Raw genomic sequence first — 27,282 nt, forward strand, 5'->3', positions numbered from 1 at the left:
TGTCCATATGTCATACAATATATATTTCTGTATTCATCATGTTATGAAAGATCACTTATACTGGAGAAAAATTCATGAGGAAATAAAGTGAATAATAGCATGCCTCAATCTGTATTTGGATTTTGTCAGTTCTTTCTATGGCAGTGCGTACCCTTTTTCACCATAAATCACTTAGAATTGTACTGGATGCTTGCATTGCTTAAATTCACAGTTGATCGTTGTACATTATTGTTAGTATTGTGTATAAGTTCTCCTGGTTCTGTTCATTTCATATAAATTACAGTATACTTTTGTCAACATCTTGTTTATCATTTTTATTACAATCATATACTACAACTTATTCAGCCATTCCCCAATTAATGGACATCTCTTCAGCTTCCAGTTCTTTGCCAGCACAAAAGGAGCAGATATAAATATTTTTGTACATATACATCCTTTTGCCCTATTCTTTGATCTATTTGGGATGCAGACATAGTAGAAGCATTGCTAGGTCAAAGGGTGTACTTCATTCTTCACTACTAACAATTCTTAATATGTCTTTGAATTTTATGTGCCATTTTTTATTAGTGAGATTCCATTACATTATTTACCATAATTTGTTTAACTATTCTTAAACCGTTGGCCCTATATTTTTCTAGCTTTTTGTTATCACAGATAAATAGGGCTATGAATGTTTCTTGACATTTTCATCTTGTTATCAATAATCTGTTTGGGATAGAATCCCAGTAATATAGTCACCGGGCCTAAGTGTATGAACAATTTTGTGATTATTTTTGCATAATTTATAATTTTTTAAAAAGAAAGGTCAATTCAATTCCTAGTTCTGCCAACAGTGAATTAATGTGCCTGCCTTCCTATAGCATCTCCAACTATGTTTTTCCATCTTTTGATGTCTTTGTTTATTTAGTTAGTGGACCTAAAGTTTGCTTTTGTTTTCATTTCTTTGATCATAAGTGGTTTTGAACATTTTTAGTTGTTTATAATAGTTTGTTTTTCTTCTTTTATAAACTGGTTTTTTTACATTCTTCGACAATTTATCTTTTGGGAAATGGCCTAATTTTATGCAATGGAAAAATGATCACTCGATTAAAGACCGTGTACCTGGGTTTGAATTGTATGATGTTTGACAAGTCATTTAACTTCTCTGGGTCTCAGTTTCCTTAGCTATAAAATGAATAAATTGGACTAGAGGCCCATATGATGCTTTCCACCTCTAAATCTTTGATCTTATGATTTGAGTAAATTCCCTGTACACTACAGACATTACACTTTTAGTAGAATTTTCAGTGTAAAACTTTAGTGATTACAATGGACTTCTTTGCTTTACCCATATCTGGAAAACATTCAATGTTTTCCTTTTACAAATAATGCTATATTTGATTTTAAGGGATCCTTTTAATAATTTAACTGTTTAGTATATTGTACATTGTTGTAAGCACTTTCTGTATTTAGTGATCTATTTGGTAATTCTAATTTGACTTAAGATGTTTATAGTTTTCTTAATGTTGCATTATCCTTGCATTCCTGGTTCTAATACAACCTGGTTTTAGTGAATAATGTTTAATATGTTGTTTTAGCTTCTTTGATGAAATTGTATTTATTTTTGCTTAAATATTCCTTTGGGACAATAATCTGATTTGTTGCCTATTGATTCTCTAATTCCTCATAGTATCAAGAGAAGTTTCCTTCCCCCCCCCCATTATGGTAGATCATAGACAAGAATGGCACGGTATACAGGAATGGATAAGTTGCATCTACTCAGCTAGCAAAGGTATTTTTCTAAAGCACTTCCTATTATATCCCTGTTCAGTAAACTCCAATGGCTTTTATTAACATATTCTATTCTTTTCCACATTCTTTGATCCAATTATCCTGGCCTGTCCTACTTCTTCCTTGTACTCTATACTCCATCTGCTTTTTCCTTACTTTTGTGCCAATTGTTCCCATGAATGGATAATTCTCCTTCTTGACCTCTTAGAATTCCTGGTCTCTTCTAAGACTCAACTGAAGCACCACCTCCTTCAGGAGGCCTTTCTCAGTCTTACCAGAAGCTAATATTCTCTCTTATTTCCCACTCTATTCTATATTTCCTGATTTATATGTTGTCTATCCCATTCGAATATAAGAAATACCACTACTGACCCAGCATAACCACTACTAGGTCTTATGAAAGGGAATTTTTTTTTTATCTTAACTTAATCAAGTAATTATTGTGCTCCAGGAACTCAAAGATCCTTTTGATAAAAGTTCACACCCTCAGAGGAAGTGAGGTGAATCCCACAGGCACTGCCCACAGTGCCAGGCAAATTAAGAAACTTTGATTCCTGAGATGTGATGGGGAGAGCAGACAGGTGGAGAAAACTGTGTATAAGCAGGAGTCTCTGGGACCCTCAGTGTTCTTCTTGGCCACTCCATCTTTTGGCGGCTCAAGGTCTTTTTGGCAGTTCCCTCTTTTTGTGGCTCAGTCTGGTACAGCTCAGCTTGATTAGGCATTCAATTCTGCCTTGGATTAAGCATTGGTGGCTGGAGGAGTTTAGCTTCTTTGACTCACTTGGGTTGAAGAGACCCTGGCTCGAGACACTGGTTCTTCTGCTCTTCTGTCTTTGATGGGACACTCTCTTCAGTCTGGAGGCACTTGGATCTGGACTATAGGGTATTTAGCTAGGCAATATTCCCTATCTCCTTCCTACATTTCCCCCTTTACTATCTCTACCTTGATGTAATAAAGCTACTAACAGACTCATAGTTTCATCTTTCATTATTATAAACAGCGACCACAACAATTTTTAAAAATTCTTATATTTTTCAAACCCATTTTAATTATTATAGTCTATACCCCAAAAGGAGCAAAAGAAAAGGAAAATGACTTACATGTATAAAATATTTATAGAAGCTCTTTGTGTGGTAGCAAAGAATTGGAAATCAAGTTGATACTCATCAATTGAGGAATGGCTGAACAAGTTGCGGCATATGATTATGATGGAGTACCAATGACAAGGGGAGGGGGTCTCAGAAAAACATTGACAAGACCTATAGGAACTGATGAAAAGTGAGATGAGAAGAACCAGGAGATTTTGTGTTGTGCACAATAACAACATTGTTCTAATGATGATCAACCATGAAAGACTTGGCCACTCTAACTGATACAATAATCCAAAACAATTTCAAAGGTCTCACTACAAAAAAAAAATGCTATATAACTCCAAAGAGAAAACTAATGAACTCTGAGAGCAAATTGAAGATTAATGTTCTCACTTTATTTTTCTTGCATTTTTTTGAAAAACGGCTAATATGGAATTTTTTAATATTCTTTCACATATCTAATTGATACATTACTACTCAGGAAGGAGTAGGAGGGATGGGAGGAATTTGGAACTCAAAATTTAAAAAGAAAATATTGTTAAAAATAATAAATTAAAATGTTAAAAAAAAAGAAACTGCACATTTTGATAAAAGTATTAGCTGTGATAGAATTGGCTCAAAACTTCTTGAAATCTTACTTGAACATTATATGAGGAACTAAAATAAATACAATTAAAGTGTACATGGGAGATAGCTAAGCACAAGTTAGTGTTTCTGAATAAATCATGTACAGAGAAACTTTAAAAAAATGTAAACTCCTTGAGGGCAGAAACTGCTTTTTTTATATCTACATTGGCACTATGTCTGGCACAAAGTGAGTACTTAAATGCTTATTGATTGATTGATTGATAGATATCTAACTCTTACTCTCCCAAAATGAAAAAGAGAACAAGGACTCCTGTCCTCGTACAAGTCCACTTGCAGAGAATAGGACATATGTTAACAGATGGTGAGGAGGTGGTTGCTACTTACAATAGCAATAAAAATTTAAAAATCTGTTTCAGCCTGTATTCACTAATAATGAGGAAGTCTTATCTCATACCGAGAGGCTATTTAATCTCCCAATATTAGCAATCTAATTCCCAAGAGTTTACTCCTTTGATATTAATTATGCTTTTTTATTTAAAATTTTATTTTTTTGTCATGCAAGATACATTTCCATGTTGGTCACTGTTGTAAGAGCACATTCATATATAACCAAAACTCCCAAATAAAACCATAAATACACGGATGTGAAAGACGACTCCAACAGTTCTTTCTTTGGAGAGGGATAGCATTCCTGTTCATAAGCCTTTCAGTATTGTCCCAGATCATTGCATTGCTGAGAGTAGCCAAATCTTCACAGATAATCATCATTCAATATTGCCATAATTGTGTACAGTTGTCCCAGTTCTATTTATTTCACACTGCATCAGTTCCCACAGATCTTTCTAGCTTTTCCTGAAATAATAGTTTACATTTAAAGGGTGGTTTAAGGTTATAAAATGTTCATATATTGTTTCATATTTATTGTACTGATTGAATATATGGGAGTATGAGTATATTAGTATGTGAGTATAGGAGCATATGAGTAATTAATTTAGCTTTATAACCTCAGAGTAAAAGTAATTCAGAGATATGGGAAAAAAAATTTAGTCATCATTTGAGAAAAAAAAATGTTAACCTACATGAAAAATATGATCATAGAATTATTGTTTTAGAGCTATAGGAACTTATTAGATTATTTATCACATATACCATTTTATAGAGGAGGCAAAGGAAGCCTATTGGTAGTAAAGGGTCAGCCTGTGGTCACATGGATTTTAAATGACAGTCAGGATTTGAACTTTATACCTCTTATTCCAAATTCTACAGTCTTTCTGCTATAAATAACTTTCTATTATATAAGTGTCTTATTAATAGATTCTCATAGCACATTACAAAGTTGACATGTGTTTCTTCTTTGCATATTTCAAATAATTGCCAATTTCTTTATATGCAAATTAAATACTCTTCTAGTCCCTCAAAATTCCCTAAAGAGCTGTTCAGCTTTTCTTTGTTATTTTCTGTTCAGCTAAAATCAGAGATTCATTGACAATGGAGAATGCAGATGATAAATAAGAATTAATCAGAATTAGCTGTCAAGCATCAAGTTGATTGCAGATAATTTCTTTCTTTCTTTCAGATTTTAGAGGAAAGTCAAATTTAGTGAGTTGTATTAAATAATTCATTTTGTTCCCATTAAAAGCAATTCTAGCCTGATAAAGAATGTACTATAAGCTAACAATGATTCTTTAGAGTTTTCATGCCTTTATTTCTGTGAAGATTTTAATCATTATATTCTGTAGCAGAATAAAACTTATGGTAGAACAATGGAAAGGAATAGAATACTTCTATTCACAGCTTCTCTCTCTGGACTGAGGTTGGAGTCAAGAGTTCTTAACCTGGAATCTATCTATCTATCTATCTATCTATCTATCTATCTATCTATCTATCTATCTATCTGTCTGTCTGTCTGTCTGTCTGTCTATCTATGTAACTGAATTTTGTAATAATGTGTTTTATTTACTTAAAAAATGTATCCCGAGAAAGAGTCCATAGGCTTCACTGAACTACTCAAAAAACCATTAAGTACATTAAGTACCATTAAGTACTCCTTGTAGATGAGCTTCCTTTCCAGTTTCTGCTACTTAGATGAATAGAATGATGCACACATATCTTCAATAGTTGAGAGCAGGAACTGTGTTGTAACTATTTTTGTGTGAACTTTCTAGAATTGGTCATCCAAAACCTGGTTTAGCTACTTGAGCTCAAGGTCCCTGATATAGCATTTCATGCATTTCTAGATCTGTTGCTTAAAGTAAATGTTGAGAGTGAAATCCTCTACCCCCTTATGTGAGGGTCAGATTGCTGGGTTAGCAGTTAGTATTAAGATAAACATATTTTAGTTCTAAGATAGTTAAATAATATTAGCATAAGTGATGATTTTAGTAGGCCATTTGTGATACTTTTAGTATAAGTATTAAGGTTTTGAATTAAATAAGATAACTGAATTAATATATCTAATCATTGGTAGTATAGGCCTCAGTTTGGGGCCTTAGCCTTCAAAATTGCTATATCATGCACCCTCAATAATAATTATGGTCTTGAACTTGTGATCCAGTGTCCCTAGGCCTGACTCTGGGTTCAAAGCTTGGTATCACCCAACACCACCTACTCTTATCATTTACATAATTTGTCCAGGTTCCCCTACTCCCCCCCCCCCCCATTGTCTATCAAGTAACTTTTAAGTCATCATCAAGTAACTTCTTCTACCAGTGAGAAGTATTTCCTGATTACTTTAACCAATCCACATCTCTCTATTTTTATCACTGTCCTAAATTATTTTTAAACTGGTATATAAATTGTCTAATCCTTGGGGCATAAAAGAAGTCCTCTCGAAATGATCAGGGTCTTTTGGTCTTGACCAGAAGTCTAGCTTTATTGTGAAACTGTCCATCCCCCAATAAACCTATTTCTTTTTTGGCTTGGAGACTTTGTTTCTATTTGCTTACCTGTGTTTAGAAATTACTCAACAAGAAAAGGTCATACATAGGGCTATGGAGCTAGTGCTGGAAGGTTTCTTAATAGGCTATCTAACCCAACCCCCTCATTTTTTTATACACAAAGAAACTGATATCCAGAGGAATTAGATTAAGGGGCTTGTTCAAAGTCATTTGGGAAATAAGTGGCAAAGATGGGGTTTGAATTCACCTCTTGTGACTCAGTTTTCACTCTTTCCACTTTACCTTGCTGATAATTTATCTGGGACTGTGAACAATGTGAAGTTACTCTTTCTTGTCCCATCAAAAATATTCTCTCTTCTTCCTCCAGTAACATGACTTTAAAATCCTAATAGGGTGCTCTAGAAGCCTCTGGAGGGATTGCCCAAAAAAATTATAAGAATCTCTTCTTTCTTGTTTTATATCAAATGCCCTTTTCTCCTTTAGTCCTTAGATTCCAGCTGTTTTGTCATCAAAGAAATTTTGCATAGTTACTTTCTTCCCTACTAGCATATTCTTAAAGATTGAAAGTGAGTTCATTAACCAGATTTAAATAATTAATTTTTACCTGAAGCTATGCCCTCCTATTACACTTCAAATAGATTTTCTTATGTTCTTTTGTCTTTTTTGCCTTAAAGATCTGTTATAATCTTTATCTAAGAGATTTCCCAAAAGGTTCTTTTTTTCCTCAGGAGATCAGGTTTAAAGATCATAAATGGATATCTTAAACAGAACTTTATATACATGCATACATATGTACATAAGTGAAATCCTTTTCAATTTTTCCAGTTTAAATATTGACCTGAAAGAATGAAATTTATTTCTTCTAAGACTCTATTGACATAATCAGCAAAAAATAATTTCTTTTAATCCCGTTTCTATATGATTTACTATATAATTCCATATGTATCCTTATTTTTTTATAGTTTCCTATAATTTAGTTTTATTGATAAACTAATGGCGTTGAGCCAAATGAAGCCAAACATCTTTTCCAGCCCCTATATCCTGTGATGTTTTTAGAACCCGGTATGGGCAAAATACTATTCTAGAGACCACCCCCCTCCCAATAAAATCATGTCATTAACTACATCTGAAGTTATAAATAAAAATTTACATTGATTTTTATGGAAGAAAATCAGCAAAAGTAATGGAATAGATATGTATGCATCATATCTATATCATATGTCATATATATATATATATAGAAATATATATATATATGCACACACAGAGTGAGAGGAAAGAGAGAGTTTGTCCTTCATTTTTGGAAGCAGACCAATGACATTATGGGGTGATATTTTGACTTGGGAGTGAATTGTATTTAAGTGAGGCAGAGTTGCCCAGAGCCATCAGTCTCAGTGTCTCTTCCAGAGTCATTGAAGTCCAGTGGTAAGACAAAAGTCAGGATGACTGATAATAACCTGGGATATAGGGGATGACCTTGATGGTTGACCAAGTTCTAAGTACTCCGTGCACCTGCTTCAGCTACCTTCATGGATGTTGGAACAAATTGCTCTTATTTGCTAATTCTGCCAGGGGGAGTCTTCACAGGCTTGGGCTGTATAAATGGAGATTTGAACCCTAGACTTCAATCCCCAGAAGTCCTTGGTATTTCCCAGAATTCCCTAGAATCTCACCTGAGTCTCCTTGTAGGTGAGATCACAGTTGGTATTTAACTGGCAGTAACACCTAGCACACTTCTCTTCCATTGCAATGATGTAGCAAGTAAGCTAAGCATGGGGATTATGAACGGGCTAATCAGCCATGGGCACGTGGTGTTTATTTTGTATCCTTGATTTCTAATAATCCTTAATAAACCTCATAAAATCTAATATTTTATTACTAGATACTAATTTAATTTTTACAGGACTAGACATCTCCCTAACTTACCAATGGGTTTGAGGTCTGTCAGTCATTCTTAGTCTGGTTTAGCCAGTCTGCAGAGATGTGACCCTATTCATGCTACAGCTTTTTGGAGCCACAGATGAGAGTTGGAAGATCCTGAATAAAGAGCAGCAAGCCCTCACACCAGAGGGGCTATTCCTCTCTGAACACCAATATCCCAGATAGTTATAAATATATACATATCTATATCTGTATGTAATATACGTATACATTTCTGAGCTGACATTCAAATACACATCTAACTCTAAGTCAATTCTTTGACACAGAGTTGGGTAGAATTCATAACTAGGTTATAACTAATACCAGGACTGGAACTTTTCCACAATAATAAATTAATAACTACAGGAAAAGTAGGACGGGCAAATAATAATAATAGTAACTGACAGTTATATAAGTGCTTTGTATAGTGCATAAAGAAAAGTGGAGGAGATGCTGCATTAGCAAAGGGATGCTGCAAAACTCAAATTTTATATTAACCATAGAAATAGTTTGTTAAACATTTTATAAATGTTCTTATTTGATCCTCATGACAACTCTGTAGGTGCTATTACTGTCATCATTTTACAGATGAGAAAACTGAAGCAGACAGAGGTTCAATGACTTGATAAAGATCTCACAACTACTAGGCATCTAAGGTAGGGTAGAATAGAGTGGATGGAGTCAGTACAGACCTGACATCATCGAGATGTCAATCAGGATGCAAATGGGCCTCAGAACCCTTCCACATAAAGGTCATTTTGAAGGGACTTGGGCTTTTAGCCTGGAAAATAGGAGACATAAAATAGAAAATAAGATCGCTGCCTTCAAGTAAACACTCAAAGGACTATCAGATGGGAGAAGCATAGACCCTTCTGCTTATCCCCAGAAGACAAAATTAAGAGCACTGCATGGCCATTACAAAGGGATCTATCTTCTGTACTCAATACAGAGAAACACTTCCTAAGCCTTAGAGTTAACCCAAATGGAAAGGTTTGCCACCAGAAGGACTGAGTTCTCCCTCCAGGGAAGACTTCAAAGGTTGATTGACTATCAAGGATATTATTGGAGGGGAGGGATGGATGCTTGTTCAGATGGAGTTCCTTCCAACACTGAGATTCTGTGGTTCAGTGATTCATGAATGATTATTTCCCAGGTTGTTTTTTCTACAGAGCTAGACCTGGGCTAACAGACAGTATAGGACAAGAAGCTTTATCTGCTTTTGCCACCTAGCGGTAGATCGGGACAATAATAGTGCTGTCCACCTGGATGAGAGTCTCTGATGATGAGTATGGACAGTTCTGGCTTCTAATCTTCAAATCTTCTGGATCTAACTAAGCGGCTAACTGAAAAGATTGCAGAAAAAGAAAGGGAAACTTTGGAACCCATGGTTGAGCCAAAAAGGTTTACAATAGCAGGATCATTTCATCATTGGGGTGAATTTTCTTTTCATTGAAAAGATGCATCCAAATATATATTTTTTAAACCCTTACCTTCCATCATAGAATCAATACTGTGTAGTGGTTCTAAGGCAGAAGAGTGGTAAGGGCTAGGCAATGGGGGTCAAGTGATTTGCCCAGGGTCACAGAGCTGGGAAGTGTCTGAGGTCAAATTTGAACCCACAACCTCCCGTCTCTGTGCCTGGCTCTCGATCCACTGAGCTCCCTGTATCCAAATACTTCAAGATTGTTATCAGTTCAAAGACTACTTAAGAATGCTATTGCTCGCTATCATCAGATATTCAAGAGTAAAAAAGAAAGCCACTGTGCAAACATCTCTTGATAGCTTTATAAAAAAAAAAAAGTTGCCCAGCCAAACAGTAGGCTAAGCGAAGTGGGTGGGTAGGGGCAAATTTTCATTGTGTAAAAGTCATTTTACACAGAGATCTATGTTTTACATAGTCTACTATATAAAGCAAGAACTACCTGGATAGATAAAATAACATCAACACAAGAATAGGCACTACAGAATTCTCACATTGGTTCTTGGTTTCCCATTTGCCAGCTTGAAAGCCCTGTGACTTTAAAAGGAGTTAAAAGGTGATCCTTCTCTCTCTGAAAGTTTCTATCTCTGCCCTAAAGAATTTTGGCAATTCTTTCTCTGTGGACCTTCCAGTTTTCTCAGGAGTACATTTATATGTATCTCTGAAATACCTATCACTACAGGTCATAGATTCTGGAATTATTATACTCTGTCTAGTACAAAATAAAGAAAGTGGAGGTGATGTTGCATTAGCAAAGGGAATGCTGCAAAACTCAGATCAAATATTGATCCGACCCTCTGTGAGTGGGAGTGATCCGTCATTGAACCGATTCAATTTTCTACAATTTTTCTCTCTACATAGAACTATCTGAAGGAATGTTGCACTTGTGAGACTCATCAATGTTACTGGTACATTAAGCTATTAATCAGCATCTGGTCAGCCAGTAACCATTTTATGTAATTGTCTGGTCTGAAATTCATTGGCAGCTCACTCAGCTGAGGATAAAGTCAGCCTGGACGAACGAAAGAAAGAAAGAAAGAAAGAAAGAAAGAAAGAAAGAAAGAAAGAAAGAAAGAAAGAAAGAAAGAAAGAAAGAAAGAAAGAAAGAAAGAAAGAAAGAAAGAAAGAAAGAAAGAAAGAAAGAAAGAGAAAGAAAGAGGAGGGGAGGGAAGGAGGGAGGGAGGAAGGAAGGGAGGGAGGAAGAAAGAAGAAAGGAAAACTTTATCCATCTAATTTTGGGGCTAGGAAGAAATGATTTGGCTGTTTTTAATAAGAAACAATCTAAAACATATTTGACATGCAGAGTGACAGCACTTAAAGTGGGTCCTCTTAAGAAACATAGATGGGAACTTCATAAGAATTTAAAGGCACTATCTAGCATCTCTACCCTCCAGAAAGAGGAATGATTCTTTCTCTCCAAGCAAATGTATATTAATATATCCATAGGGCAGGAAAGTCATTTAGAAAATATGATTTAAGGCTGAATAGGGAAGTATATATTTGTTTCTCTTTTTTAAAATAATTTTTCCCCTTTTCCCTACCCACTGGGAGGAAAAAAGGAAGGAAGAACACTTGTATCACATAAACATAGTCAAGTAAAACAAATTCACATGTTGATCATGTCCAAAAATGTATTTTGTTTCTCCACATATTGTACATCGTCTCTTCATCATGAGGTGAACAGTGTTTTTCACTAGTCCTCTGGAATTTTAGTTGATTAGTTCACTGATCAATTCCTAAATATTTCCAAATTGTTCATTTTTACAATATTTATATTGCAATATAAATTTGTAACAGTGATTACCCTGTTCCTCCTTGGCTTATACATAAATTTGTTAATCTCCAACCAACATCTTTGTTATTTTGAGTTATATATATATCATGTCCTTTTAATGTACTATCTTCTTATACCTTAAACTTCTTGGGGATGATACCCCGTACTATAAATCTTCCCCCTTTCTGTAAATCCCCCCTTTTCACTATTAATTAGACTTTGTAAATTGTATGTCTCTGATCTAACTGTAACATCAGCTGACCATTGATCTCATATAATATTTATTCTTAAATCAATTATGCTCAGATTCCTGTTTTTCCTAGTCTTTCCCCTTTATTGGTAAAGGAATATATTTTAACATCTAAGACTGAAAAGAATTTAAAATGCACTATTGAGTAATAGATATAGTCCCTCTTAACTCTCCTTTCACTAGGTGGTGCTAGCTCATATGCATGGATTGGGTGCCATATCAGAGCCAACCTCAGTTTTGGCATTGATCTTTGCTGGAAATCTGATCCATGATCACAAATCCAAGGTTACCATGCATAGTTCCTCCAGGTCATGGATAGAATATATGTCGGGAGTGTTATATTGGAGAATGTTCTGATAAACAATGCTCTAAGTACTGTGGTTCACTGTGTAGTTCATGGAATTTTGGTCATGTCACTATTGACAAGTATCATTATCTTTCTAAAACCTTGAATAGAAAATATTAGCTACATGCATTTTCAAATTATATTAACATATTATCATGGGAATATATATCTCATACTAGGAGTAGAATATTATTAGGGCGTGAAAAGAGCAGAAAGTCATGTTTAACATACGTAAAACTTTAAGCACAAAAGTAAAGACTAGCAAAGTTTTAAGATCTTGCTTGATTTAAGTCTAGAGGGTAGATATATAGGTGTTTGTATGTATACTTAAGCAGTGCTATAGAATACTCTGATGATATATTTTAGTAAGAATTTGCCCTAGCTGTTAGCCAGGCCTATCAGCTAAATCAAGCCAACCCTGATATTTTCTTAGAAATTATGTTACTTCTTGGAGTAACGTCTAATTAATCATTTAAGTGGATCCATCTGATCACAGCGATGAGCGATTTCCCCACTAATAAGGTAATTCACAATTTATCCAAGCCTTCTCATCTGTGCTATTTATTGTTCATGTTCTAAATGTTTTTCTACGGGAGATTCATCTGATGTTCTAGAGGCCTTGTTTGCTTTCTCCAGACCTTTAAAAGGTATCAGTAAGTGGAATGCTCTGGTTAGCCACCTGTCATCCCCTGCTCTTGCCATGTCACCAGCCCATCTTCTATTCCTTGATTACTTGATAATGGCTTATTCTTGTTCTTTGGAGTTCCTTGTTTGTTATTTGTTGCAGCCTTTCCATTGCCTTCTGTACAATATTTATCACATCATGTATATGTATGTTATTCAGTCATTTCAGTCATGTCTAACTTTTTGTGACTCCATTTGTGGTTTTCTTAGCAAATAAATGAGTGGTTCACCATGTCCTACTCTAGCTTACATACAGAGGAGGAAACTGAGGCAATCAGAGTTAAACAACTTACCTAGGGTCTCACATTTAGGAAGTACATGAGGCCAGATTTGAAATTCATCTGAGAATTTATATGCACATGTATACACCTGTATATGATTATAATGTGTCTATATTACAGTCTTTTTGTTTGCCTGTTGTATTCCTGATCTTTGTGACAAAACCAATCATGGACTGAGCCACCAGCACCTTTTTCTCCCCTTTAATAAATTATATTACCTAAAGATGCCAAAGCATAGATTTTTGAGTAAAGAGAAAGATAACTCCTTATATCTTCACCAAGTAAAACTCTGTGAAATCTAAAGCATAAATCCTGAAATGAGTATTCAAATATTGTACCCCTCAAAAGTAAGCCCCACAAAATATATGGGAGCAAAGACTGGGTGATTAGAAGACTGTTTTTATTCATAGATCTCCACATTATGCATTCGTGTGTGGGCTTCACGTTTCCAGAGGAGGCATTTGAAGAATTAAAAAAGCATGTATCAGAGAATGTGGGGCTCACTAGTAATGCCTCAACCTAATTAAGGACTGGCCTCTGGGAGGGCATATCTTGTGTTATGTGTTATTTACAGTTAACTAAGAATATCTAGGGGTATATGTTGCCTTTCTCCCCTATTAAATAAGAACAGAGGGGGCAGCTCGGTGGCTCAGTGGATTGAGAGCCAGGCCTAGAGACTGGAGGTCCTAGGTTCAAATCTGACCTCTGACACTTCCCAGCTGTGTGACCCTGGGCAAGTCACTTGACCCCCATTGCCTAGCCCTTATTACTCTTCTTCCTTGGAGCTAATGTACAGTATTGACTCCAAGACAGAAGGTAAGGGTTTAAAAAAAAACAAACAGAACTCTTTTAATCAAGCTACAGAATTCAGAGGTGAGAAAGGCTTAAATCCCCACCCCAAGCCCTTCACTTTGGCAAAGGCTGAACTTGATAGCCCTTTGCCATTCCTAATACCTATTCTAGAATCTGGGTATACTTTGCTTTAAGCCAGTGCAGTCCAATTTGGGCAGTACGGAGACCACTAAAATGTACATGAGAATCTGTGGCATATTGACTTAGTTTTTTAATGTAATGATATCTGTTTTATTGGATTTTTATTTATTTTGTTAAACATTTCCCAATGACATTTTAATGTGGTTCAGGGTTTTGGTGGCTGCATGCTGCCCAGTGGCTGCATGTTTCATGCTTCTCCTTTAAACAACACACCAGCAGATGCATTTTATAGTTTGTTTTTATTGATTTAAATTTATTTTATCTAGTATTCATTTGGGGGTATCTTTTCCCCGTCCTCATTCTACCAGAATTGAACTTTTCTTTGTTATAAAATAAAACAGCACAGTAAAAACCACATTAAGCAGAGCAATTCTGTCTCAGACTCTTCCCCCAGTGGTAAAGATAACACTCCTCCCAAAACTCATCTTCTGGGATGAGGCAGAAATGAATTGTGTCTGAAACACTTCTTAGTGCTCTCCTACCAGTAACTAGCTACACTTCATTGCTTCTTGGCTCCCAGGCCTAAAGCTTCCTCAGAGGGTGTGGAAATTGTCCTCACTGCTTGTCATCCCACTCCGTGTCTACAGCCATTCCATTCTATCCCTCACCCATCATCCCCTTGAAGCTCTATTCTCTCCCAAGACCCTCCTCAGGAGCTGTCACACAAAGCTGTTGGAGTGGTCATTTGTTTCTATAGTTTCTTTCTTGTGAGTAAAAGGAAATAAGGAGAGAAGTGCTCCTGCTTTTTTTCAGGGAACACTGCCCTCACCAACATGCCTCAAGGATTATCAGCATCGTTTCTCTTGTTAAAAAGGCCTCCCCACACCTGCCTGGCACATGAAAGGTCACTTTGGCTGTTGAGACCTTTTTTACTCAGCCATCCTCCACAGAAATAGTCTCAGTCCTCACTGGTTTAAGACAAGTAAACTCCTTTAACCTCTTCCAGGCTGTCTGAACCTTCTCCTGAATGCATGTGAAGCTGGGGATTAGCACATGTACCACTTTTGATTTGCCCTTTTAACTATTGCCAGGTCCCCAGAAACTAATGCCTAGTCCAGGAAAATTGTTTTGGAGTTTTGATGAGTCTCAAAGAAGCATTTACTAACACTTGGGGGAAAGGAGAACTGGCAGCCTTTATCTGACATTCTGGTTGTTACAACAAAAAGTCCCTCATCCTCTTATAGCCTCTCCCCAATAAAAGAGAGAGAGAAATAGAGACAAAGATAGAGAGAGAAGAAAGAAAAAGAAAGATGAGGAGGAAGAGAAGAGAGGAATGGAGAGGAGAGAAAGTGAAAAGAGAGAAAGAAGAGAGGGAAAGAGAAATAAGAGAAAGGGAGAGAGAAAGGAGAGGTTAGGAAGGAAGGAGACTGTAGTAGTTAAAACTGGTGGCTAAAATGTAATAGTTAAAAATTTGGTTTGACAAAGACAATAATGATTTTTAAAAAAAGAATTGTTGTCGCCATTTATAATAATTAAAAATTAAACTATAAGTATTTTAGTAGCTTTATTACATCAAAATAGTGATAGTAAGAGAGGGAAATGTAGGAAGGAGATAAGGAATTTTCTAGTCTACCACTCTAAGTCTGCTCCAAAGAAATCTAGTTTGCTCCCCTGTCAAAGTTCTGATCTCTGGCCAGAAGAGCGGGAGAGTCTCAGCCTCCAAGTTCCAATCTCCTGGTGGAAGTCTGTGAAAGTCTCTTCAACCCAAGTGAGTCACCAAAGCCGAACTCCCCGCAGAAGTCCAATGCAGAAGTCCAAGGCAGAAGAAGTGCCATGCAGAAGAATCCTTCTTTCAGCAAGAGCCACCAAAGCAGCAGCAATCCAATGCAAACACCAATGCAGAAGTCCTCCTTCAGCAAAAGCCATCAAGGCAGCAAAATGAATCAGAATGCCCTCAGCTGGCTTTTATAAGCAGTTTTCTCCAGGTCACTTCCTGTCTTTCTGGTTCCTCTATCCTTTCACTGTGGGCTGGTCTATCACATCTCAGGAACCCATCACCAATCATAGTCTCTCAATTTGCCTAGCTGGGGGCTGGCTCTGGGTGGGAGCAGGGGGAAAGTGTGTGTGGTCTTTTAGGATTCATTTAACTAAGTGTTAATGACTAAGTAAGTGTGAAAGGTGGGGTACTCCAAGTTCTTGATTAAGTTAAAATAAACAAAAAGTTTAAATTCTCTTTCACAAGATAAAAGAAAGGAGAAAAAAGGAGAGGTAGGAGGAAAGAGAAAGGAAAAAAGAGAAAAAGGGAGAAAGAGGGAGAGAGCCCTGCAAATCACAAGTGCATGGGTAGAAGCCTTTATTTTGCCTATGGTACAATTTATTCCAGATACATACAACATATTTCAAAATTTAATGCAAAGTAAAATGGTATGTAGTAAACCAAATACATGTCACAATGCAAGTCCATAGAACATGTCTACACATTGCAGAATTGCTACAGTAGCCCAAATACAGAAGTCACAATTGATATTTCTGGGGAGTGGGGGGAGGAGTGGAGTTGGACCTGGGATTTCATTGGAAAAGAAAATTTCCAACTGCAGAAATTCTGTTTATCAATGCAGACTGGCACCTGCTTTGCAACTTAAAGTCCAAGAGTTGACTGGACCCCTTGAGAGGTTGTAACTTGTCTTAGTCACACAGCCCATCTGTGTTAGAGACTGGATTTGAATGCTGATCTTCTCCTAATGCTGAAGTCAGAAAGACTTTCAAACTTGACTTCAAGGCGCTCACTAGCTGTGTGACCTAGGGCTAGTCACCTACCTCTATCTTTCTCAGTTTCTTCATTTCATATTCATATTCATGAATATTCATATTCAAATCATAATATTTCATGTCAATGTTATCAAAGCAATCCTATCTAGGGCAAAGTCTGAATACTGCCCTCTAGTTATGTATGAACTTTTCAATTCAGGGACACATATCACTACTTGCTTCTGTTCCTTCTCCTTGCCTACCTAGTATATATCCACAGGCACAAGACTGTTCCTTGCTCTAGTCCTGTGTTGGCAAAACTATGGCATGTATGCTGGAGGGGGCTGCTCCCTTCCTCTTCTTCACACATGCCTATGGTAATTTCTGACATTACCCATCCCTCTTCCCAGAAATCCAATGGGAGTGCTTCCTCCCTCCCCTGTCTAGGGTAAGTTGGGGGCTCATGTGCAGTGTAAGGGTTGTAGTTTGGGCACTAGATCTCTAGAAGGTTTGTCATCACTGCCCTAGTCCATCACTTTTAGGCTTAGGTCCCCTCCTTAATCCACAGTAAATTTGTATCCTAGCTCTGAGGTATAAACAATAATGCTCCCATATGGTTTTGTTCCTGCACAGCATCCAGCCTCCCTTTCTGTTGGATCTGAGATTTCCTCTTGCCCATATGTTCAGTTGTTTCCATTGTGTCTGACTCTTCAAGACCCCATTTGGGGGTTTCTTGGGAAGGATACTGTAGTAGCTTGCTATTTCCTTTTCCAGCTTATTTACAGTTGATGATACTGAGGCCAACAGGGTTAAGTGATTTACCCACAGTAATAAAGTTAGCATCTGAGGTCAGATTTGAACTCAGGTCTTCCTAACTGCAGACCTGATGCTCTATCCATTGTGCTACTTAACTGGCCATCTTGCCTTATACATACTTACAAGCTCTAGTTCCCAAATTGGGAGGCTCCATGTGGGATCTTCTTGGCTACTAGACCTTATTCCTAGTGTCCATAGACTTATGTATATTTCCCTATGGTGCCTGGGCTGGAAAAAATGATTCACTGTGATTTATTTTGGATTTTCCCATCTTTCTAGATCTTTGTTGGAATAGTTGTTGGGAAGAGCTAAGCCATATTGCTTTGTCTACTCTCCACCTTTGCTAGTGTTCCTTCAAATATGAGTTCAAGTGACTATCAACACTAGGATATTCTCTCCTCCTAGTAATAAAAGACAATATACACTAGGTCCAAAGGCTCACTGATGTTTATCTTCTCCAGGTAAACAGAATGAATAAATAGTACTTTGCTTTGAAAGCACTGAGCACTGGTTTCACAATTCTTATAGATTTAGGCTAGTAGAACTTGTTTCATACCAACTTTGGAGTTTTCTCTTGGTACCACTATCTAAAATCACCATGGAATACTTTCATTTCCATAAATCAAACTTTAATTAGTACCAAATGACATCTTGGGCTTCATGTCATATTGGCTATAATCCAATATAGTACCCAGATGCATAATTCCAGTTTCTGCCATATAAATGCCAAGTAAAAATGCATGCTAAAGTAATTTTTGGCAAGAGTTACCACCCATCCCTAGATAGCAATTTCCATCTTAATGCTTTTCAGAATGCCAATGTTATTCCTTTCAGCATAATAATATTCCATCACCGTTAGATATCACAATTTATTCAGCCATTCCCCAATCAATAGGCACTTCCTCATTTTCCAGTTTTTTGCCACTACAAAGAACGTGGCTATAAATATTTTTTGCATGTATTTATCTCTTTGAGGTACAAATCCAGCAATGGTATGGCTGGATCAAAGGGCAGGCAATCTTTTAAAGTCCTTTGGACACAGTTCCAAATTGCCATCCAGAATGGTTGGATCAATTCACAACTCTACCAGCAGTGTATTAGTGTCCCAATTTTGGCACATCCCCTCCAATATTTATTATTTTCCTTTACTGTCATATTGGACAATCTGCTAGGTGTGAGGTGGTACCTCATAGTTGTTTTGATTTGCATTTCTCTAATTATGAGAGATTTAGAACACTTTTTTCGTGTGCTTATTGATAGTTTTGATTTCTTTATCTGAAAACTGCCTATTCATGTCCCTTGCCCATTTTTCAATTGGGGGATGGCTTCTTTTTTTTATACAATTGACTTAGTTCCTTATATATTGGGATATTAAACCTTTTTCATAGTTTTGTTATAAAAATGTTCTCCCAGTTTATTGCTTTCCTTCTAACTTTGGTTGCATTGGTTATATTTGTATAAACCTTTTAAATTTGATATAATCAAAGTCATTTATTTTACTTTTTGTAATGATCTCTGTCTCTTGCTTGGTCTTAAATTTCTTCCTTTCCCACAGATCCAACAGGTATACTAGTCTATGTTCACCTAATTTATGATTTCACTCTTTATATTTAAGTCATTTATCCATTTTGAATTTATCTTGGTATTGTGAAGATTGGATTTAGCCATCTCCTGATTTTAACAATGAAGATACTTAACTCTTCCTTTATTGTGAAGATTAAATTGTAATCCCCTGATTGTAACAATGAAGATTCTTAGCTCTTCCTTTAATGGGAAGATTGAATTGTAATCCACAATCCATTTTTAGATTTTAATCCCTAAAAGGTGGTAACTCAGTATTTGAAGTAGATCTACCCATTTAACTACAAAAAGGTGTTAACTAACTACAAAAGATAAACTAACCAAAAAATGTGTTAACTAACCACAAAAGGTATAACTAACCACAAAAAGGTATGAACACCCATTTCATGCATTGAGTGGGAGGTCTGTGACCCACATGTGAATGAGTGGGTAGTCCTGGAGAGGAGTGTCTGCTATGATTGGTAGATGTGAAATTTAGGGGAGGCGACACAAGAGAAAAAGATCTTTAAATAGAGGACCACAAGAGAGAGAGATTTGAGTTGGATGGAAGAACTCTGACTCAGAGTTGGACTGGAGGATCAGTCTCTTGAGTTTGGAGAGAAGAAGAGTCACTCAGAGGAGAGACTGGAAGATGGACACTGGGACTTGGCTGTGGAAAACCTCCATTGGGGCCTTAGAATTTCTACCTGGTTCTGAGGAAGCCAGAGCTCTATCTCCCTCTCTCCCTTTATCTTACTTCCTTAATATCTTCCCTCTAATGTAAAAATAAACTACCATAAGTTCCATTCTACTTTAGAAATTCGTTTGGGATTTAGAAATTAAATCCCTGGGGACTACCAATTGTTGACCACTGCTTTATAGTTCAGTTTAAGATCTGGTACTCACAGATTTCTTGTTTGCTATATAGTTAGCCTTGTTATTTGGAAACAAATAGCATTTTTTATAGTTAAATAAAAAATATAATGGAATCTTGTATTCACTACTTCTTTTAGTCAATTGTATGATAGTAAAGATGGGTGTAATTATAGACTATCACTTTTGAAACTGATCCTTTCTCATCAAGGATATCCTTAACCTATGTGACTATTGGTCTCAAAATTTTTAAAAAGAGGGGAAAGTGAGCATATGGATCACAAGTTGTTGATTTTTTTTTTTGATTCTTTGGTTTTTGTTTTGCTTTATTTTGTAATAAGATATGTGTGTGTTTTCCATACCATTGGTATTATAAAGGGTAGAAATGTAAAGGGTTGATATAAAAGGTTGGACTAGATTTTTGGAGTAGGGTTGCCAGGAATTTAGTCAAATTCCAAAGAGATTTATTTTACAATTTATTTATAAAATATAGAAAGAGTGAAAGTAAGACAAACTAGAGAGGATAGGGTAAGATATCTAGCCTACCCATTAAGTATTTTGCTCTGACCCCTGGATCAACTGGCAGGGCTGATTAGCCTTTAGCTGGAGGGGCTTTGGCCTTGACCCAAGAACCTGAGGAAACAGAAAGCCTCTCTCAAGAGGGTAGGTCTCTCCTGAGGCTAGTCTCTTCAGAAAATCCAGGAAAGGAGTCAGCGTTTTTCACTCACCCCAAGTAGTAGTTTTTAAGGAAAGTAGAAGCAGTCAGAGATCCTCAGTCAGAGCTCCTCCAAAGTTAATTTGAAGACAAAAGACCGAAATGCCTTCTTCATAAGAAGTTCTTGGCATTTTAAAAGACTGTTTCTTTTCATCACTTCCTGTGACTTCCTTCCATTTTACATGTACCAATTACAGCTAAAGCTTTGCTTAGGACTGCCCGGAGGCAGTCAGTCAGTTCTGATTCATTACCCATTATCACACATGTGGGTCACAGACCTCCCTCCCACTCAAGTGTAAGTGGTTTTGGTGATTAAATCTAAAAATGGGCAGGGGAGAGTTAATTTAATCTTCACAGCATCTTCTTCTCTTTCAAATATTTTAAGAATTGATCCCTCAATTCTCTCAAATTTGGGTCACCTTAAACACAGATCACCTCTATATACTTGGTCTAACCCAGCTGCACTTCCCATTTTATTGATGTGTGTCCTGTCTCCAATATAGAGTGTAACTCATCCACACTTTCTCATCCTCTGCAGATTCTTGCCCACAATCCCATATATCCTCCCCAGTGGATCAGCTTAGTATTACAGAGATGTTAGTCTGTGTTGCTGAACATTTCATAAGCACTAGTACAGCACGTGAGCTAACCATTTGTTATCTTTCACACTTGCTAAATATTATTAGCTCCTCCCCTTTCTCAATCATACATATTTCCTGGATGCTATTTTTATGCCACTTACTGTAGTCAAGTAGTCATCAGTAACAGGCTATATAGCCTACTTATATCCACATGAGTTTCTTCTGGGTATACATTCATCAGAGATTATATACCGACATGGATGGTCTTCATGGGTTGTAACCATACAGTATTACCAGAAGAATAGTGGTATGAAATGGTTTGTACATGTGCATGTCAGGGAATGGCTTGGGATTATTAAAAGTACTACACAATTTCCTGAATACAATTCAGCCTGTTCTCTTTCTCTTATTAAATTCTGGGCTCAGTCATTGTCTACCCCCAATTCCTATCCAAGAAAATGCAGAACACTGATAAACCAACTCAATAGATTGTCCAATCAATTGTATTTAATGGTTTGGGTTAGAAGTGTCAAACACTCTGTGTGCTATGAAGCCACCAACCCTAACAAGTGTGGCCAGACCACCAGATTAAAATGTAATTGGCAATTAAAAAAAAAGAATTCAATAGAACACACATACTTACATGTATTCAGTGGTTCCCATTTGTTTGCAAATTTGACACCACTGGTCTGGGTAATAGACATTCTTCACCTGTTTTTTTTTTTTGTTTGTTTGTTTGTTTTTTCAGGGCAAATTGTTACATCATTCTCTTTGATATGGCTCTTAGAGGATGGCCTGTATTCTGGAGTTTGATATAATCAGCATGACACCCATCTTTGCAGTGAACTCACTATAAAATGGGAGAAATAATAGCATTTACCTTCTAGGGTGGTTGTGAGAATAAAATAACATTTTTAAAGTGCTTAGCATAGTGCCTAAAAGATACCAGGCACTATATAATTATCATCCTTATCCAAGTCTAAGCCTTTATTACTACCTACCCAGATGTTTACAATAGTCTTCCATCCATTCTCTCCACCTCCTTTCTTTTCCCATATGCTTTCTTCCAACTAGTGTCAGATTAACATTCCTTATGCACAGATATGATAATGTCACTCCCATTCTCAAAACTCTCCACTGCCTAGGATTTGGAGATTTTGTCTCCCTATTGCATGCTCTATAGTGCATACACAGTTGTACTTGACTTCCAGGTGCCTCCACAGTTTGGTGCCACTCCTTCCTTGCCACATTACCTCTGATTCTTCCTGTTATGTCCTGAAGGAAAATGAATGATCAAAGAATATCCTGTGGGGCACACAGCATCAAATTATCCACGCACCCAGAGTAATGCATCCAGTAGGACACATTCTTCCATTCCTTTGCCTTTACAGAAGGCATACTAATATAGCCCAAAGATAGATACCTTTGGATTACGAACTGTTAGTACCACACTTGCTCACTGCAAAGGTTGCCATGCCTTATTCCTAGTCTTTCTTCCTTTATTCTTGTTCGCTCTGTGCCAGAACTACAAGGGCTTCTATAAAGGGAAACAACCACAGCACGCTATTACTCCTTGCCTCTTAAGTTCACTAGCTAATGGTCACCCCTACTGGTGCTTAAGTAATGGTGTACTTTCCAGAACAGCAGCTGCTGCTGCTTCCTCTGAGCCCTACCCTTGTGGGTTATCAATGCTGTTTGCACTGCAATGCAAGATCTTTCCAGCCTCACCTCACACTCCTTCCCTCCCTGTACTCACATTCAAATTAAGCTCAGAGTACCCCAAGAAGCAGCATGTTGTGCCAGGAAAATGGTGGACTTGGAAGCCAGGAGAGGCCTGCATCTTAAAACCTGCCTCCATGTTTTCAAGCTGTGTCATCATGAATTGAGTCACCTAGCCCTCTAAGCATTAGTCTTTGTAAAATAAGGCTTGTTGAGAGAATCAAAAGAGATAGGGTATATAAAGTATTTTGTGAATTCAAAGTATTTGTATGAATGTGAACTATTATGCCTGTTTTCCCACCTCCATATGATGTTCCCCAGGCCTGGTAAAACCTCCCTCCCCACTTCATTTTTACCCATTATCCAAAAAGCCAGAGCCAATGCTCCCTTTTCCATGGGGACTTCACCAGTCCTCTTGAATCTCTTCTGAGGGTACTTAGCCTTTTGTTCTGTACCTCCTACTTGCTTATCTTTTTTCTGTTTGGCTTATATCTGTTTACGAATGTATCATCACCTCCTTCCTTTGCCCCAACTCAAGTGTAAGCTCCACAGGATCAGGGCCTGAATCCTTTTTCTCTTTGAAATTCCCCAGAGTCTAGCACTGTGCTATCTTACATTATAGGCATTTAATAAATATTTTAAAATTTGAAATATTTGATGACAAAAGAGAGAATCTTTGATGCATGAAAGAACTGAATTTAGGGCACATAAAAAGTACTATTTCAAATAGCAGGAAATCAACTTTTAGCACTTATTTTTACCAGTATAGGCTGAAAAGAATCACTTTTGAAGAGGTTGAGCTATATTCATAAGAGGCAGATGCATAAGTTATTAAAGGAAATGTTTGGAGATACATCCTTCACCTTTGAGGTCGACATTAAGGACAGCAACGATGCCCTCAGTGTTACCCTGGAGACAGAGCAATTGGGTTGAATGACACATGGGTCTGTCCCAATAGGGTATTCAGACAAAATAAGCTCCCTCCTATCAGGGCATTGTATAAAACCGCAAGAGTGAACTAAAATAGCCTAGCAACTTGGAGATGAAAATCTTCACTATACATTCTGTACAACTCTCATCAGCTTCACCTTGCCATGAGACTTCATTGTAAATGCTACGTAAGAGTTCCAACATTCCTTAATAATGGAGTCTGGGAGTGCCCTTGCTCTGTTAACACCAGAAGGTTCAGTCAATATTAAAGTTTAATTTTTCTACACTGGTTATTGTTGTTGAATTGTTTCAGTTAGATCTGACACTCATGACCCCTTTTAGAATTTTATTGGCAAACATACTAGAGTGGTTTGCCATTTCTTTCTCTAGATCATTTTACAGGTGAAGAAACTGAGGCAAATAGGATTAAGTAACTGAGGCAAAGAGAATTAAGTCACCTGCCCAGGGTCACCTACCTAGTTAGCTAGTCTAAGGCTATATCTGAACTCAGGTCTTCTTGACTCTAGGCCCAATGTTTTATCTACTGGGCCACATAGCTGTCCTAAAAAGTGAAGTAAATTGGAAGAACCCCTCTCCTCATACCTAAACAGATGCTACATGAAAAATTGAAGCCAGGTGGACAGAAGAAATACTGCAAGGGTACAAAAGTACACCATTTGGAAATTTTGGGGTTTTTTTTGCATAGTTAATAACTATTGAGGAGGAACAAAAAGCAATAAGCATATTAGATAAAGTGGGCATCATGGCTTATTACATTGATAAATGTGTGTGAGAGAGACAGAAAGAGAAAGAATGAAGGAGGGGGAGAGACAGAGACAGGCAGACAGAAAGAGGAAGAGAGAGAAAAAAGAGAGAGGAAGAGAGAAAGGGGAGGAAAAAGAGAGAAGGGGGGAAGGAAGGGAGGGAGAGAAAGCTAGTAAGTGTTGAAGGTAAAATTAAAATCCAGGGTTTTCCTGGCTCCAAGTCTAATGCTTTTAACACTATATCGCTGCTTTAAGGTAAATATTATTGCAATCACAGTGAATCACTGCCCAAGAAGACGGTATAAAATTTGGAAGCCTTTGACATGGGCTGTTTTGCCATAGCTGGGAAATGTTTTTCTGAGAGCCGTGAATTTAAAGAAAGGCTCTGTCCATTTTGTTATGCATTCACAATTTAAACATGTGTTGTCCTAGGTGTCACTGTTTAAAGAGTTGGGCCTACTTTTTCAAAGTTAGAGAAAGAGTAAAATGATCCAAATTCTATCTTTATTCCTCTCTGATCTGTGTTAAAAGATTTAAAAAACACTTTGTAAACATTAAAACACTAGATAAATTCTGGCTATTACTATTATTAGGGCAATTGGTAGCACTGTATGCCAGGCCTAGAGTCAGGAAGACTCATCTTCCTGAGTTCAAATGTAGTCTCAGAGATTTACTAGCTGTGTGATCTGAGCAAGTCACCTAACCCTGTTTGCCTCAGCTCATCATCTATAAAATGAGCTGGAGAAGGAAATGGCAAACCACTGGAGGATCTCTGGCAAGAAAACCCCAAATGGGGTGATGAAGAGTTAGATACAACTGTAGCAACTGAGCAACATAATTCCTATTATTGCTATTATTATGTAGCACTGGCACAGAGCCATTGAAAGTCTCAGCAAGTAGCATAGCCTTATAGGAATTTTTTGTATGTGTTCCAAACCTAGGAAGACTTATAGAAACACTTAGGATTTGAGCATTTTGCTTTTTTATTTGTAATAAATAGAATTTAAAAAATAGCAAATAGAAAATAAATAAATTTGTAATAAATAGGATTTAAATTAAGAAATTCTATTTAGCTCTCAAACATTTATTAAGCCTGCTCTATGCAAGGCATTCTGGTAGGTTTGGCAATGCAGGACAAAATCAAAACAATTCCAATTCTCAAGGAATTTACTACTCTTCCCACCCGCTCCCACATATACAAAATATACAGAGAAATACATTTACATTTTACAATTTCCTAAATCAATCTAGCTGGCTAACTGGATTAAGAAAAAGTCTCTGATTTGATACTGATCCTGAACTGAATTTTCCCAATTACGATGGTAGTAGGGTTTTTATTGTTTTAGTATCTATTTCTTTCAAGTTTTATGTCTGCTGTACACTTTCCTAGAATTTATGTCCTCAATTTCTTGACCTGGGGATTCTTGAACAGACCAGCCATTAATGATTATTACATAATGTTTGCCTCTCCCTAATCAGGTTGAAGTTAAATGCTTACCAAACAAAAACTGAGTTACTGGCTTCTGTTGAATCCAGAAAATAGCAAGCCTAGTATTAGATTAAGGCTCGACTTGATTTTTAAAAACATGTTGAAGAGTCAGTTTGATGACCTAATGTGATAAAGATGAGTTCGAGTTTTGTATCATTAAGATAAGCATTGAATCAGAAATTAGTCTCACTGGGCCGTTTGTGTACCTCATGGTACAATAAGAAGCTATTTAAACGACTGCATTTTGTTCCTTTACTTTGGCACAGCCATCTCAGCTCAGCCAGCAGGCCATTTGTTTTGTTCCTGGTAGCTATTTGAACCAATCAGGACACAAATAATCTTCTACCACACCAGTCTCATGTTCCTTTTGATGAGATTCTAGAGAAGTCATGGGTAATACTTTCCTCTCTGCTGGCCCCTGCTAATGTTTCAGTTGTACAAGGTCAGGTCTTAATTTAACTACCAACTGGATGCTTAAATTTAGCTACATGAAGGGACACATTGGCTCATGGGGCACTGTTTCTCTTGGTTAGGAAGTCAGGTCCCTGGATACGAATGACAAGATGATGATGGTTCCAAAAGGTGAGAATATGACATACTTGATCTGCACCTTGTTCACTAGCTTAATGGGGAAGCAGTTTCAAATTGGAAACGTAGCCCAAGGTCTCATGTACAGACTTCCTGAATCTCTGGGTGGATCACCCTAGGGCTTGAATGGCTAGAGCATGTTCAGTTATCCAATGATGCCAGGACTGGTTTGTTTGTTTTTAAAACACCACCCTAGATAAGCACTTCTTACTGGTATAATTAAGCGTGTCCCAGAAAGATTTAGTAGTAACATATTGGTGACAGGCAATTTTTAATTAGAAGGGGTTTTTCTTCTTTCCTAGAGATTTGTGGGGTTTTTTCAGACTTTGGATTTGGAGACATAAAAAAATACAAATATATACATATTTACATATATATGTATATATATATATATTTATAAAGGAAAAAGTTTTTAATCAGTGTTAGAAATTTCAACATTTGTACTAGTGAGCTCCATAGCTGATTCCTAGATCCTGAGAAAGAA

General features: G+C 36.9%; 1 protein-coding gene across 8 annotated transcripts in view; it reads left to right on the plus strand.

The window, feature by feature from the left end:
• Window positions 1–27,282, plus strand: part of ASB15 (ankyrin repeat and SOCS box containing 15) — a 77,527-nt gene that overhangs the window by 7,451 nt on the left and 42,794 nt on the right. Inside the window, exon 1 of one of the 8 annotated variants that reach the window (XM_056799649.1) lies at window positions 26,225–26,792. The exons of 4 other annotated variants lie outside the window; for them this stretch is intronic. In XM_056799649.1, the coding sequence (XP_056655627.1) occupies window positions 26,774–26,792 (19 nt within the window). In that variant the 5' untranslated portion in view covers window positions 26,225–26,773. Of the gene's footprint in view, window positions 1–26,224; window positions 26,793–27,282 lie in introns of those variants that run through there. 3 more of the 8 variants (XM_007504236.3, XM_007504233.3, XM_056799647.1) reach the window with 3 other exon arrangements.

Source organism: Monodelphis domestica, chromosome 5 (genome assembly GCF_027887165.1).
Source record: "Monodelphis domestica isolate mMonDom1 chromosome 5, mMonDom1.pri, whole genome shotgun sequence".
Taxonomy (NCBI): domain Eukaryota; kingdom Metazoa; phylum Chordata; class Mammalia; order Didelphimorphia; family Didelphidae; genus Monodelphis; species Monodelphis domestica.